At 42.0% G+C, this 16,525-nt stretch overlaps 1 protein-coding gene across 2 annotated transcripts in view; it reads left to right on the top strand.

The window, feature by feature from the left end:
* Positions 1-16,525, top strand: part of POU6F2 (POU class 6 homeobox 2) — a 490,143-nt gene that overhangs the window by 362,596 nt on the left and 111,022 nt on the right. For both annotated transcript variants that reach the window (XM_047695942.1, XM_047695944.1), the window contains one exon: positions 11,191-11,540. In XM_047695942.1, coding sequence (XP_047551898.1) covers positions 11,191-11,540 — 350 coding nt within the window. The remainder of the gene's footprint in view (positions 1-11,190; positions 11,541-16,525) is intronic.

Here is a 16,525-nt window from a genome sequence, read left to right as displayed (position 1 = left end):
TCTACTTTATATTTTTGTCTAACTACCTGAAAGGCTGTCTTTGCCTTCAAAAAAACTGCATTGGTTAAGAAATCCATATGCGTAAACCCCTCTTAACACCTATTTACATTTTTAATCAATTAAAGATGTTTACCACACTCACTTACAGCTTCTCTTCAGCATGAACTAACTAGGTTTCACCACACTGGATAAATCTGATTACAGATTAATCCAGGCAGCCTTATTAGAGTGTCCACTGACAGATAAAGGATAAAGAAAATGTGGTACATATGTATACCATGGAAGATTCTTCAGCCATGAGAGAAAAGGAAATCCTGCTGTTTACAACAACCTGTATGGATCCTGAGAGCATTATCCTCAGGATATCCATATATCCTAAGCCAGACAGAAAGACAAATACTGTATGATTTCACTTATATGTGGAATCTTTAAAAAAAAAAAAAAAAACAACTCATAGATTCAGAGACCAGATAGGTGGTTGCCAGAGGAGTGGGATTTGGAGTGGATGAAATGGGTCAAGGTGCTCAAAAATTACCAACTTCCAGTTAGAAGATACATAAGTTCTGGGGATGTAACACGCAGCATAGTGAATACAGTTGACAATACTAGATCATATATTTGAAAATTACTGAGAGAGAAGATCTTACAAGTTCTCATCTTGCAAGGCTAAAACAATTGTAACTCTGTGTGATGAAGGTTGTTAACTAAAATTTTTCTAGTAATTATTTTGCAATATATAAATATAACAATCATAATGTCATACACCTAAACCTAATACAATCAATTATACCCCAAAAAGAAAACAATCTTATTAAACTTATTTTATTTTAAAAATAGTTTATTATTTTCTCCAGAGACACTGATATATATGTAAGTCATATATATAGTTATATATGCAATTATGTATGTGCATATACATTGTATATATGTATGTATATATACATATACATATGTATATATGTATATAAGTGCATTGTATGTATATGTACATTGTATATATAAAAATATATTAAAATACATTATATACATATGTATATGCATTGCATATATGCATATTATGTATATGTACATTATATATACACGGTATATATGTGTATATATATTTGCAATTATGTGTCTATATTGTACATATGTACATTATATATATATACATTGTATAATGTACATTTTTTGTTTACATATAGGTATATAATTTCTTTATCTATTGAACGGTCATGTTTGACTACAACAGACAGAAACATCTTTAGATTACTCCTAATTGGACCATTCACAGTATTAGTTCTACATATATGCATGCATAAGTTTGAGTCAGAAAAAGCAAGATGATGGTGTTCCCAGATCAAGTGAGTTTGGTGAGTGTTGAATGAAAAATGCTAATCAGGTTTCTTTAATGCCAAAATTCTAAGTTATTGATATTCTAATGCTCACTGTGGGTTTCCAAATATAGAATACAACATACAGTATCTCTCAAATTATTTGACCACAGAATGCTGTTTTTTCATGAGATCCTATGGAATGATGTTTGGGAATATGTCTCACATGAGGAAAGAATGTCTATTGTGGACTTTTCAAAAGAAGGTTTAAGTCACAGTTGGTGTCATTGATGGAGCACAAGGCCGAAATTTGTTCCATCCAGCCCAGGGAGCTCAAGGACCTCTATCTAATTAGTGTTGCAGAATGGATCCAAATATCACTATACTCACTCACACCCAAAAAGACAGGTTTACAAAACGAGAATGTCTTTTTTAATTTACAAAAAGAAATATAATTGTTAAGTGGACCTGATATGGTTGTCCTTTGGCAAACAATTTCTCTGCTTATAGAAGGACAAAACCATGAAAATTCTAATCTTGGCAGAAGATTTGCAGATGACCATAAATATGAAATTAAGCATGTCGATTATTCAAAGATAATATGGCACAAGGAGGTATATCTGTCCCCTGGGCCAGGTAGGTCATGGCCTCAGAACACCATTCCAAGCCCAGAACTGGTTTCTGTAACACATCTCTTTCTGTGCTTCTGGTGATAACTAGCCTCTGTCTGATGGTTAGTTACTTCCTATTGCTATGTTAAAACTTTCATCAGTTCAAGGCCTTCAGTGGAAATGATCTCTAAGCAATATAATAGCAACACCCATTTCTGTTTTGTTCAATCCTCTATCACCAGCATTCTGTTCAGTAATTAATTGACCAGAGTGTTAGAGGCTGGAGACCACCTGTCTCTTTAACTTGGCTTGGTGCAGATATAGATGTAAATATAGATAGATATACAGATGACATACATTATGTCTGTAGGTATGGGATTATATATAGATATGGTGGCATGAATGCAGATACAGATATGTATGTGATGGTGTATTCATAGATATAAATAGATATATCCTTGTCTACATAGAGAAATAGTCAAGGGGACCTGATATGATTGTGTTGTGACCAAACCATTATAGATGAGTTCCATGCAAATTCATATCCTGTCACTCTGAGGGCATTTCTGAGTACCCTTCTGGGCCTGCTACACAGCATCATGACCTCTGGTGGTAATTTTCAGATACTGTATGGTGGTTCTTAGGAAGTTCTTTGATTCTGGGGCACTGGAGTCACTTCCCCCCATTCGAGAATAAGAAGCTCCGGGAGTTTATGCTACAGACCACCTGGAGCCAATGACTTCCTGGTGCAGGAAGAGGAGAAGATGAACTTCAAGACAGGACAGGCTCTGAGTGCAGTTCATGCTTCAGAGCCCCTGGGGAGAGGATGAGATAGGGGACGGGTGGGGAGTTCACCTAAAATCTCACCACCCTTTGCTTCTTGCCCTTCTCTATCCTGTTTTTCTTTACTCCCATCCTAGTTTCTTCTGGAAGCCCTTCTTAATAAGTCACTGCCACTTGAAGCCTTGGCTCAGGGTTTGCACTGGGAAAAATTGAATCTAGGAGACTGACTTTATAAGGTTGTTGGGAGGCTGGAAAAGAAATATGAGGGTCTAGAACCATGCCTGGCCCCAAAGAATTAGCTATTGTCCTACAAGATGCAGCCCAAGAGTTGACACTGATTTTCTAGAAACCTTTGTTGATGTAATGCAGGCATGTAGTTAAAAATCATTACAGTGAGAGGGTTTGTGAAGAAATGCAGCTGTACTCCTCCCTACCCTCAGGAGTACTCCTCCAAGGTGAGTACATTGAACAATTCCCAGTTTCATTCAGGTCTTACGGGCTTATCTCCGTGTTTCTGAATACTTTCCATCTCTATCTGCCTCTTCATTTATTAGCTGGATGTCTCATCTGCTCATTTCCTGCTATGGTGTATGAGGGTTTAGTTCCTTTACAATGTCTGCTTCCTTTTCCTCCCATCCACTGATGGAAATATAGCCCTAATCTTAGTTACCTTTGTGACTTCAAATATCACCTTTAAATCCCCATTTGTTCGGTCCCCTATGGAGGGGTCTCTTGAGTCCCCACTTAATGCTCTGGTTCTCACTTCCCCTCCTCCCTCCCAGGAAACTTTCACTTCACATTGTCAAGGATTTTAGTAGCATTTATGTTCTCATTAAATCTTGCATACCTTATTTACAGGCTGTTTCAAAACTTGAAAGCCAGTAAATACTTTTAACCTTAATATGGCTACCTTATTATTTCCTACAAAGCCAAGACATGTGTTGTGATCACATGCCCTTCTAGTCTGGATTTTAGTGCCACTCAAAGAAAACATTCAGATAGACTCTCCTTTTGTCCTTCACCAAGTCCTCAAAATCACACCACATCTCACTGCACAACTGGGTCATGTTGTCTGTTTCTTTTATTGTTTCTTATAAAACCATACCTTGTTCTTATATTGTTTGTTTGTCTTGCCTGAAGTATCTTATTATCCATCTTTTTTTATTGTGAGAAGAAATGTATACTTTTTTTAGGAAGTGGCTACCATCTTCCAGCTTCTTCTTTTTCTACAGCATTGAACCGGTTCCACCTTTCTCCTTGGAGCTCAGTGATTTCTTGTTCTGATTTGGAACAAACCTTTCATTTCTTGATCATGGCTTTCCCAAAGAGCTTTTGATTTTGCTAAAGTTTCTAGTTTCCTTTCTTTTTTTCCATATTTTCAAATTCTTCCATGATCTTATATATTCTATCACTTCTATGGAATCTTCCTTTTTTTTCTGGAGAGAGTTCACCTAAACCTTGACTTCATGCTGCAATCTAGACTCATTGCTTTCTAGAACTTCCAGACATGGTTGTAGTGGGGCTTCTGGTATTTCTGGCCTGTGTGTCACACACTGCTCCCTGGGTCCTAAATATTCCTCTTTCTTGGCTCACCACCTTATTTTGTTGAAGTACCTTTTCATTTCCTAAGAAAAAAGTGTGTAAAGATAGGATGTATAAGCTTTGACAATTTCCAGAATGGACCTTACTCTGCTCTTGCTTTTGACAGAAAGTTGAGCCAGCAATAGAACTCTTGGCTGGGAATCATCTTCTTTCAGAACTTTGAAGGCAGTGCTCCTCTGATCTTAGCCATATGGTTTTGCTAATGGGAGGTCTAATGCTAGTTTGACTTACATTGCTTTGTAGATTGCCTCTTGTCTCTCTGAAATTTTTCTAAGTTTTTAAAAAAATCTTTATCTTTGGTATTCTGCAATTTAATGGGAAAGTATCCAATTGGTCCTCTCTTCTTCCAACTTGGTTGGAACAATTGGAAACTGGAATGGCTTCCTAAGGGCTTGGAAGAGTGTTGATAGCTCAGTGTATTGGGGTGAGATTGGGAACTGACTGGCTTTTTTAGGGTACATAAGAAGAGGACTTTACTTTGATGTGCCTACATCCACATTGGAAATGCTAATTCTTCCCCAGACATGCTTCTCAATTTCTTTAGAGGAGAGCCTTCCCATGATTTTTCCTGAGAGTTTAGGTTGTCCTAGCTGTGGTGATGGTAGGAGATCAGCTGTCACCGAAGGGCTCCCTGGCAAATCCTGCTGGCCACCTATGAGTCCCCAGCCTCCCTGATGCATTCTGGGAAGGTGCGGCTGCCTTTGGGATGGCCCGTGCTGCAGCTTCTTCCTTTTGCTTTGCTATGGGTGCTCCTTTGCTTTTAATCTTCCTTGTTTAATGCAGCATCTGAAAGCTAACATTATGTCTCATACTTAAATACTTGTAAAAATACTCCAACAAGAGTAGCCCCAAATATGTCCACAAAGGCAGTAACGGGTGGCAAATTGCCCTCATATCTAAAAAATATGCTAAAGATACTGAAAGATTCCCAGGTGTCTGTTTTCCCCTTTTTCCCAAACAGTGGTTTTATTTCAATATTTTTTTGCTAGTGGAAGAACAGATTCATTTTTCAGAAGAACATTCTCAAAGTTACGGAGAGATGGCAAAGCAAGCTGCTCCAGTTGAAGGCCAGGGGAAGAGCCACTCCCTCTGGTCTGGGCTGCTGGGACCCCCAATGGAAAGGGCTCCAGACCCCCTGGGTGGTGCTTTAGAATGCAGATTTTGGCCTACTCTCTGGAACTGACTTTTCTAACAAGCTCCCCAAGTGATTCTGTCCACAATTTGAGATAGGCTGCCTAGAGTTGGCCAAAAAACAACCCACAAAAGAAAGAAGCTTGCATGGTTCAGCACTAGCTGGTAATTTGTAGGGATTTTTAATTGGAAGAGTATTTTTCTCTTTGTTTTCTCTTGCTATCCAAAAGATACTGAGATCTCTGCCTTACGTGCAAAAGAAACAAGGAACAGATTAAAGATATCTCTGGAGATGGTAACAAAGACCACATGTGAGATGAGTATGTCATACTCTGAAGCAGAACTGATTTTGCTTGTTTTTAACACTATTGCCAAAAATAAAAACAGTTTTCCCCCAAAGTTCACCTTCTGCACTTTTTTGAAGTCCTCCCTTCTGGGCACACTCTTTTTCCCACCCACTTAGCGAAGCTTCTGTCTACTGGTGCAGGCTGAAAATGCCCTTAATCAGGGAAACAAAGGGTTCCTGACCTGTGCACTTGCTTCTGCCATCTTGGATGTTATTTTCTGGGGAACTGGGGGAGGGCAGATATCCAGTTTTACCAATTTAAGTTCTTCTGGTTGGGTTGTCCTAGATTCTGTTCTTTTTGCTTCTCCTAGGGATTTTAGTGAGCAACAAACATGAACGATAAATACAGCATTAGGGAAGCAAAGGCCACATTAGGAAGCGTAAGTTTTCTATTTGGAGACCCATGAGCCCATTGATTTGTAAAACTGAATGGATTTAGGAGTCTAGTCATTGTTTCCAATGAAGGACAAATCTATCTAGAGAACTCTTCACTGCCACCAATAATACTCCAGAGACGACAATGTCACAGAGTTCTATGGGCAACATAAGCTGATACCCTACTTGGTTACTTTCCTTAAAATGTCAAGATGAGCCCAGTGAGGCAGCTGCCCAATGTCTAAGTGTAGATGAGACATTCTCTTACCAGAGGCCCCACCTGTGTCTCTCCCTCTGCTCCACCAGGCACAACTTTTGCTGGTGTCTCCCTGAGCCCTCGGAACTGCAAAGATGTGCAGAGTGGAGAAGGACTGTCCTCTCCCCTTGTGGCATCCCAAGACAGTATAGCTTGGTCCCCAGTGTGTGGATATAGAAAAGCAGCTTTTTTTATTATTGCAGTAAAATATGCATGGCATAAAATTTGTCATTTTAACCATTTTAAGGTGTACATTCCATGGCATTAAGTACATTTGTGATGTCCAACCACCACCACTACCTACTTCTAGAACTTTTTATCACCCTTTCCAGAAACTCCATACCTGTCAGCAGTGACTCTCCATTCCCCACCCCCAGGTCCTGGTGACCAATAATGTGCTTTCTGTGTCTACGGATTCACCTATTCTGCACACTTCATATAAATGGAATTATACAGTATATGGCCTTTGGCATCTGGCTTCTTACACTTTGCATCACACATTGCCCTTTCTGTTTTTACTTGGTGCCCTCTGTTTCCCTAGGAGCAGGCTTGCACCAGGGGACAGGGCTAAGGATGAATTTGAATAGTCTTTACCATGCTGCTCTTTTCAGGATTCTGGGCACTTTCAATGAGAAGCCCTCTCCCGGTTCCTTCTCCTTAGCATGAGTGCTCTACTCTCTGTAAAAGCATTTCTATGAGGCTCCTCTAGTTCCCAGACATGCCCAGAGGTATGGCATCAACAGCTAAGTAATAGCTTGTACTTCTTTCCTGCCCACCGTCAAACCCAAATCACCAGTTTGCCAACAGAGCCCACATTTGCTTGAGCCCTGGAAAGGGCAAGGAAATGCTGAGGTTGAGATCCCAGATGGAGTGATTATATGAGTGCAATGTTATACTTGGTGTTAACAAAAGTGAACACTTCCTGTAGTATTTGCCATTTTGCTTTCTGTTATCCCAAGATGTTTCAAATATCTTGAAGGCATAAAACACACCTGTGGACTTGCCCTTCCAATGCAGATATGCATCTTCCAGAATCTTCTGTGGACTTGCCCTTCAAACATGGATATGCATGATGCTTCCCCTTTTCCATTCCCCAGCCTTGGAAGTAGTCTACGTAAATCCCAGCCAATGTAATTGATTCCTTTGGTGGCATGGCTCTATTACATGTGAGACTTCCAAGGAAACCCCTCACAAAGATTCAAAAGAAGAATTTTTTCCTAATGTACAGTTGATAAATAGAAACTGAGCAAATGGAGAAATGGAGGATTCTTGGCTACTCCTTTGTCATATTAAATTATTTGGGAGGTTTCGAGCCACAGATTTTGCCATAGTGTTCTCTCTAGGAAATTCAGAGTTTGCTGGAGTTTTGTTTTATGTTTCTTTTTTAACATTGTAAGTTAAAAAAAAAAAAAAAGTTAAATGCCCTAATGTATATTTCTATGCATCTCTTTCTTTCATAGCTATTGGTATTGTAGTTACATTTTATATTTACCATCTACCATAAAAATCTCTAATCTTTCATGCATAAGGTCAGGGTTTCATCCCTAAAAATCTTCATTTTATCCACATTCTCTGTAGTTAAATGTCTTTGAACCCTCCTACCTTGTGTCCGTATCTCACTATGCTTTACACAATGAGCCCTTCAGACGCTCCCTGCTTTACCACTTTTTTAAAGCTTTTGTTGTTATGTAAGTGGCTTTAGTTCTTCAGACCAGAGTTACCTTCTTGTATCACTCCCTTGTGCCTTTCTTTGCACCCAGTACATACCTGGACATATTTTATAGTCCACCATTTTTTGCTTGAAGATGCCAAATTAGTTTATGTAACTCAAAGAAGTTTTGTTTAGCTTAATTTAATGCCTTCCCAGGCAAGCTGCAGATTATGGGAAAGAAATAGCCAAGCAGCGTGAACGCACCAACATAAAGGAACGAAGACACATTTGGAACGGTGTCTCATTAGTAGGTTAGGGTCTGCTGCACCTACCCATCTGCCAATATCTGTCTGCCAATATTCCCCAGTCTATCCTGCTTCTAAATGCTGATTTAGATAAATGCTTTTCTAACCAAAATGAAACAGTATGGTATTTAAGTCAACCATGAAAATAAGCACTGACATATGTGCCCCTCACCTGAAAGGAAGCAGGACAGGCTTGATTTGAATCAGGCAGGAGGCCAGATGCAATCAGATTCCCCAAATCTGTAAACTCACCAAAAGGAAAGATCAAACCCCATTCTCCTGGGACCCTACAGATTGCGGGAGATCCTGGGAGGTCAGAATTGAGCGGGGCTCCCAAATCTTCAATAAAATGTGATTTTGTATAATAGGAATGTGCGAGTGACAAAATCGGGCCAGTCTCTTGAGGTTCCAATACATGGAAAGACTGGGTACTTTTTCCAGAGAGACTTAATTTCTCAGAGCATTTTTAGGTTTGCTGCAGAACGGAGCAGAAGCTTCAGAGAGTTCCCACTGACTGGGTATTTCGCGGCCTTGTCTCATACACACTATCTCTACCTCTGGAGTCCCAGAGCACCCCGGACTTCCATGCAAGGCAGGACATGCACTGCACCAAGTGCTGAATAGACCTAGAGTCATTCACCAACCCAGTGAGCACTGGCCGTCCCAACCCGTCCAACAGGAAAGCTCTACAAGGGACTCGGGGGCACAGATAGGTATTTGGTGCCCCTGGGAACTGTCAAGCTATCATTTCGCCGATACAGGTGTGCCTGGCTTTGAACAAACCCAATTTAAAAAGAAATACTAATAAACCGGATTATAGGTTTAAAATCTGACTTAACATCGGCGGCTAACTGGGAGCAATCTTTGCACCACTTTCAAAAGATAAGCTCTCCTCTTTCTCTAAGGTTTAAAGTCATTCAAACTTCCCAGAGCCTCTGTTGCAGGCACTCCGTTCTCCACATTGTCCTTCAGAAATATCACTTAGGCCATGCTGTGTCATCTGGCTATTTCTCACATCCCAGACGGTAATATCCTCTCTTCCTTCCTTTCGAGGAATGACCCTCTCTCTCTTGAACCCTCTCTGCTCTCATTCCACAACCTCCATGGACACTGCCTTGGCCTCTCTAACCCACAGAAAACCCCTGGCCTGATTCCCTGGGTCCTTCTGGTCTACCATCAGTAGGGCTCTATAACAGTTACTCCCAGACCTGATTGTTTTTTTATGAGTTAATCTTATCTCCATAAATAGACTATGAACTCCTTGAAGGCAGGATTAAATCCTACCTACTGTCTGGCGCAGTACTAGTGCCTAGCTGATGTTCAATAAATTTAACAAAATGATTCTTAAATTTACAGTCACTGCTTGATTTTCTTACCACATCCTCTAGGTGTCCTCAACATAGGGTTCAATGTGCACACACTTCTCAAGAACATATTTGTTGTATGAAGGCAGGTAAAGCAATATTCCACTTTACAGAACCACTGGATTTTTTTCTAAAGGAGCATTTTTTTAAAGATTTATTTATTTATTTATTTATTTGACAGAGAGAGAGAGAGAAAGAGAGCATGCACACAAGCAACAGAAGGGCAGACTTAGAAGCAGGCTCCCCACGGAGCAAGAAGCCTGATGTGAACTCTATCCCAGGACACTGGGATCATGACCAGAGCCCAAGGCAGATGCTTAATTGACTGAACCACTCAATCGTCCCTAAAGGAGCACTTAAAAAAAAAAAAATAGGAACTAGTTTAATGTTACAAACAGGAGTTATTACTGTTCAAATTGTTGACTAATTAATTCTAAGTAAAGGAAAAGCAGGAAAACATTTCAGTCAAGACCTATGGGTTCAACATTGATCCTTGTATGTGTTTGTAGGCGTGTCGGAAAGCTTTTAGCCTGAGATTCAGGTAAAGGAGGAAGTGAACTTGTGGCAATAATTTTCTCTAGATCATTCACTGGCCAAACTCACAATCTTCCTGCTGCAGAAACTGTCCAGTGCTAGATGGGCATAGAACAAATTTAGTGTGTTTAGTGTGAAGAAGCTCACCTTACTTTTCAAATAGCAAGGAAATCTTAAAAAGATGATTTTGTTCTCTCAGTTCCTGGCCTGTTTTTGAGGTGCTGACAGGTCATGTCTAGTTACCACTGCAGAGTTCGCAGTAGCCTACTTTGACCCTTCCGTGTGGAGGTGAGGGGTGAGGGGGTTCTGTCTCTTTGATCAGCAGACAAAATATTCAGACTCAGGCTTTTGTCTCTGCAAAGCCTAGAAGCATGTGCCACGTTTAAGAAAAAAAAAAAAAAAGCCACCCAAAATGTAGAAACTTGAAACTAACATGTCTGTGCAAACTGGGGAGGTCTGAAGCGGCAGGTGGGAGAGACGCCGTTGATGGGACCTGTGATCCAAAGCAGATTACAGTTCAGTTTCTGTTCTTAACTCCGGCCGGGCATTTGCCAAAAGAACTAAAGGGACTGAACTTTTACACTGGAAAGCCAATCTTGAAAGCCTCCGTGGCTTTCCCAGGCCCGTGTGCGAAGGAAGAGAGAGAAAGCGAGTAGACGTTACTCCCACTTCGGGCGCAGCCCTGCCTGACTCGGCTCGGTACCCTTGAAAGTCACGCCTGATGGGGGACAGGATGGTCCCCTCCCAACGGCAAAGTCTCCCCCTCGAAGGGACTCTTGTCTCCCAGTGCCAGCCCGGAAGAGACGAGGGCGGGCGAGCAAACTCTTCCCCTCGCGGCTCCCGCCGGACAAGCTGTCGGAGACCCCGCCAGCTGTGGTCGCGTGTGTCTCAACTCCACGTTCCCTTTCTCTCCTTGTAGCTACCTCATCCCTGAACTCCCAGCTCCAGCAGCTCCAGCAGCTCCAGCAGCTCCAGCCGCCGCCGCCGCCGCCGCCGCCGCCCGCCGGCCAGCACCCGCCGCCCGGGCCGCACGCGCCCCCGCAGCCCCCGCAGCCGCAGCCCCAGCCCGCCCCGCCCCAGCAGCCGCCTCCCGCCTCCCAGCAGCCGCCGGCTCCGCCCGCTCAGCCCCAGCAGCCCCACCCCCACCCCCAGAACCAGAACCAGAACCAACCGTCTCCAACTCAGCAGAGTGCAAGCCCCCCTCAGAAACCCAGCCAGTCTCCGGGACATGGCCTTCCGTCGCCGCTCACGCCACCCAATCCTCTGCAGGTATGCTCCCCGCCCCGCCCTGCCGGCCCCGGGCCCTGCCCTCGGGCGGCCTCACCCCCTCCCCGCCCCCCCAGCACCCACACACCTCCCCCCACCCCCCACCGAAGCCCAGGGCCTGCAAAACTTGGCATCCGGGTCCACAGCGCCTAATTCGAATTGATCTCTCAGACCCAGGGAGGAGGAAGTGAGAGCAGGCAGCTGGGGAGGCATGTAAACGAAACAAATAGAAGCCCGCTGATGTTGCCCTCCGATGGATAAATGTTTTCTCTTTCCTCCTGTGAGAGGCCGGCACTGGAAGTGCACTTGTAGCCCGTAATAATTCCATTTTATGATACTTTCTGAAGGCAGCAAAGATAGCATCCAATTAAAATTATTACTAGCACAGTTTTGTAGCCCCGTGGAGAACTGCATCTCCTGTCCATGAGGCATGGTGGTTATTTCTCTATATTATGAATACAACAGTGTCTTACCTTAAGTACTTTGTGCTCTTTTGTTTCTATTTTTCTAAAGACTCTCTGGGGTTAAGAGGGTAAAGAAATTCAGCCCCAGTCTGTGTCCCAGATTCCAACCATTCCAACCATGCTCTAACAAGTCCTCTAATATGATGCACAGAGCCTCAACAAATCCACATCTTTATAAAATAATAAAGCTTCCGGACATTTACTTTATTACTTTGAGGCTGTGGGCATCAAAAAAAAAAAAAAAAAAAAAAAAAGATATTCAGGCTAATTATGAAAGCTGATCTTTAATCTCCCCTCATTCGGGAGTACATAACTTTAAAGTTCAGAAAGCCATTCTTAACTTAGATACCTTTAAAATAAATTAGCTTCAAAACATAATGGCCATGACGTCAGCACCTCCAATCCAGAAATTAATAGCGCAGGTTTTGACTTATATAATGATGGGCTCCCAGTGAGATGACCAACGATTTAGTACCAAGTGAGCAGCCTGGGCGCTCATTTCAAATGCCAACTCAACCTCCTCCTTGATCCTCAGTGTGGGACACAGGCAGCCCTCCCCTACCTGAGGGCGACAGTCACACTGCATCCTTAGGTCCCCAACAGCAAAGTATGCGAGGTCACGCTAGAATGACACACGGACAGAAAGGCAAGTGGATTAGAGACTTAGTATTTTAAGAACTGACTTTGTTTGTTGTCCCTTTGTTTCTGTGAACTTGAATTCTCAATGGTAGTCCAAAGTTTTCTTGGAAATGAAAGCATTTGAGTGAGATGAGTAATTGCGTTTTCCCTGGCACTTGGGTCATGACTACTTTCAACGTGAACGCTCTCTTGAGTCGGTTTTGAAGATGTGTTTTTTAAAATCTTACAAGTGTGAGACAGCGTAATACCTTTGACCTGGGACTGACATGAACACAGGCTATAAACATCTTCAGTGTGCACTTGACATCTACAGAGAAAAAAGGTACGATCAAACTTACAAGATGCACAATCGTAGCCGTCCCAATGTTTTTAATGTCCGGAATTCAACTCTGTTATTCCAAAGAATGAGTTTAATGCTTTTCAGGAGCAGTTAAATTTGACGGACCTATACACCGTCCGGTTAAAGACTTCTTCTACCTGAACCACCTAAACAGGTGAAATTACTAAAGAAAAAATGTGTCCTTTTCTGAGGGGTGAGGTTGCTTAGCTCAGTCCTCTGTTTTCATGTAGAATCCGGTGTTCATTACGGTGGAGTGAAACTTTGAACTCTGTGGACAACAGTCTTCTCGGAACACTGTCAACATCTTATAGATCTCTCTATTGGCCAGTGAAAGCCAGGTGTAGACAACCCATCTGAATGGCTGTTGACAGGACTTGTGGATGAGGTGACCAATCCGCCCCATGGAAATAAATTCTACTAGGAGAATTTCCCAAAGTTGTCCTAATGGTTTCCTATGAAAGTCCAGGGGCTATGTTTTGTTTTGTATTATTTTGCAAGAAATGAAGGGTTGGAGCCACATTTCATTCCTTACATTACAACCTTGAGAGAATATTCTCATTTTTTGCTCTTGGGGTTTTAACTTATAAACTTAATGAATACGTTGTAACTTCTGTAGATCTAATGGATGACCACTGAAGGAATTAATCTGTAGAGCTTTTAAAATTTTTACCGAGTAGATAGAGAACTAATTTTGAATAAATATATATCAGTGGGCATAAAAGGATTTTTCCCTTCACGATAGACGTATGTAAAGGAAATTAATTCCATGGTTTTGAAATACCAGTTTTTTCTACACTAGTTGAAGGATTTTTGAGTTTGTGGAACATGAAATGTTTGAACTTTTTAAAGAGAAAACTTTAAAAGGACCTGCGAAGATATTTAACTCTCAAAGGTAATGATCTTCATGAACCAGAACACAGTGTTTTTGTTTGAATATTATTAAGGGGAACAAAGATCAACTAAATTCATATGTGACGGTTTAAATTCTATTTTGTGATTCTTTATTTTCATGTGGGCTTTGTCCTATGTTTTTCCAACTCTGCTTGAGAGAGAGTAGTTAAGAACAACGCAACCTAGGTTGTCAGGGAGAACCAGTAATGCAGGAGGTTTAAAAAACCAAAAACTTTGAAGGATAATAATTACTTCTACAGTGTGCAGAGGCTGTCGTATCTTCGGGAAAAAAATAAATTAAAAGCAGTGGTTTGTGTGGGTCTAGTTGGGTGAGGTCATTTCTTGAGATGAGAAAAAAGATGAATCGTGCTGGCAGAGAGTATCACTCTAGACTGAAATTCTCCAAATAGTTCTTGTCAGGTTTTTCTCTAAGACTGCCATATAAGGTTTTCACCCTTTTACTCAAGTCCATGAAATTGACTGCATTTGCAAAACCCAGTTGTTGCTTCCAGACACATAGGAGTCTCTAGGATGGTCACTTCCGAGAACTAATCTTGGTTGCTCAGGGTTATAAGGGAGCCCGCCATCCAGCATGAATACCAGCATCTGGCCCCTGGAGGGCTGTCTTTACATTGAGGCTTAAAGGCTACCCACCCACAAATTCATTCTCAGCAGGGGTGAAGAGAGAATTTACACTTCCCAGTATAAATAAGAAAAACAGATTGGATTTACAAAACACGTTGGTGGGTTGAATTTAATCCAGAGGTTCCTGGATAAATATCAATCCACACTTCATCCTTTTCCTCTAACCCACTGGCCATGGGCTGTGCTGGAATCTAAAACTAGAAAAACAGAGTGTGTTGGGTAGGAGCAAATCAGAAACATAAACGGAAGCAACTTCGGGGGCAGAAAACAGAGGGTCTCATTCCTAGGTAGGAAAAAAATGTTCAGTTCTAATTTGAGTACATAATTTTGATCTGGATAAAGCCCCTATAAACCGAAGAATATTGAAATACCTCCTTTCTGTGACCTTTGAGATGGCTTGTCTTTATCCCATTCCTTGAGATTTTTTATTGGCCCGAGAGAAATTCTAAATGTGTATAAACGCCCCAATGTGTGCATGTTCCTTGGTCAGTGATCTGGGGGTGAGCCGGCCGTGGTTGGAGACTAGTCACGGTGCCCTGGGAAGGGAGCTCCCGGTTTTGAGGTTTCATACTCGTCTGACCCTTCTTCCAACTAGCTGACCATTTGGGACAAGTCACATGAGCTTTTGGACTTGATTTTTCTTCTCTGTTAAATGTGTGGTCTGGATGATTTTTAAGATCCCTTTCAGGCCCCGGAGTCTATGAAAATGTTCGTAGGCCTCTGTATTGGCCACTGAAAACGCGATGGTCCTAAGGAGTCTCTGGGTATTCTTCAAGGTCATGTTAATTTCTTCCCACTCAGCTGGGTGGCAGAGTGGAAAGAGAGTGGGGACAAACATAAGTGGGATAATGATAGCAGAAGCAGATTTTATCTTAGCCAGAGAGTCCAAATTAAAGTCAAGGTTTTATCCTTAGACAGTCACCGCTGTAAGCTCTGGTCCCAGATTGCTTTTCCACACCTATGCATTAGAGAAGCTTAAGAAACCAAATGCTGCATTTAACCTTGGACTTCCGCATGCTGTCTTGCATGGCAGGAGGCAGGATAATCTTTTCCTTTTCTTGTTGTATTGCACATTTTAATAAATAACAGAGGGAGAGAGAGATCTGTGGAAGCAGTTAGGGGAGGGAAAGTTATCTGTGCTTGGATGAGGAATGAGGGGCATGGTCACCTCCTCAGAGGTGAAGTTGCTCGAGAGATAGTGTAAAATTGTTCTCGACCGTGTGCATTTGCCAAGGTAAAGGTCTTGTTACCACTCAGGCATCCGGGAGTAAAACTGCGTCCAGATTCCACCTGTGCCATGTAGCGGACCCCCGCCTCCTAATCTGATTTGGGACATTTTCCCCCTGGCAGACTTTCAGTATGAAGTTCCAAAGTGTGTGAGTGATGGAGAGGATGGTACAGTATCCCTTGTTAAAACAGAGACCTGGGTGGCTCAGTCGTTAAGGGTCCGCCTTCAGCTCAGGTTGTGATCCCAGGGTCCTGTGTCTGGCTCCCAGCTTGGCGGGAAGCCTGCTTCTCCCTCTCCCACTCTCCCTGCTTGTGTTCCCTCTCTCGCTGTGTCACTGTCAAATAAATAAATAAAATCTTTAAAAAAAAAAAAAAAAGAAAAGAAAAGAAAATAGTCTCCAAAGGGCTTCTTCCTATAGAAAGGCTCTAAAGAACGCTCTATGTTAATTGGAATTAAAAATAAAACTTAAAAAAAGAAAAGAAAGGCTTGGTGCCCTGGGCCAACCTCCTTTTTCTCTAGGGGTTAGTCTTAATTTAACATGGGATTAGTCAAAACTCTGTGGGTCGGAAGTTTTTTCATCTCTAAAGGGAGGGGGGTAAAATGAAACTTTCTCGAGCTCCACCTTCCATTGTTCTTACAGTTTTAGGTTAACAAACCTCTGAAACTGTGTTGACTGACCCATACAGGTGCAGGGGAAAAACACAATCTTTTTTCTCTTTTCATTCCAGGTTCCTAGGCTGGGGCCCATAAATTTGACTAACAAAAGACAGACCCAACAGGA

Source organism: Lutra lutra, chromosome 11, assembly GCF_902655055.1.
Source record: "Lutra lutra chromosome 11, mLutLut1.2, whole genome shotgun sequence".
In the NCBI taxonomy this organism is placed as follows: Eukaryota; Metazoa; Chordata; class Mammalia; order Carnivora; family Mustelidae; genus Lutra; species Lutra lutra.
Note: the sequence above shows the minus strand (reverse complement) of the source record. Positions and strands in the feature narration are given on the sequence as shown.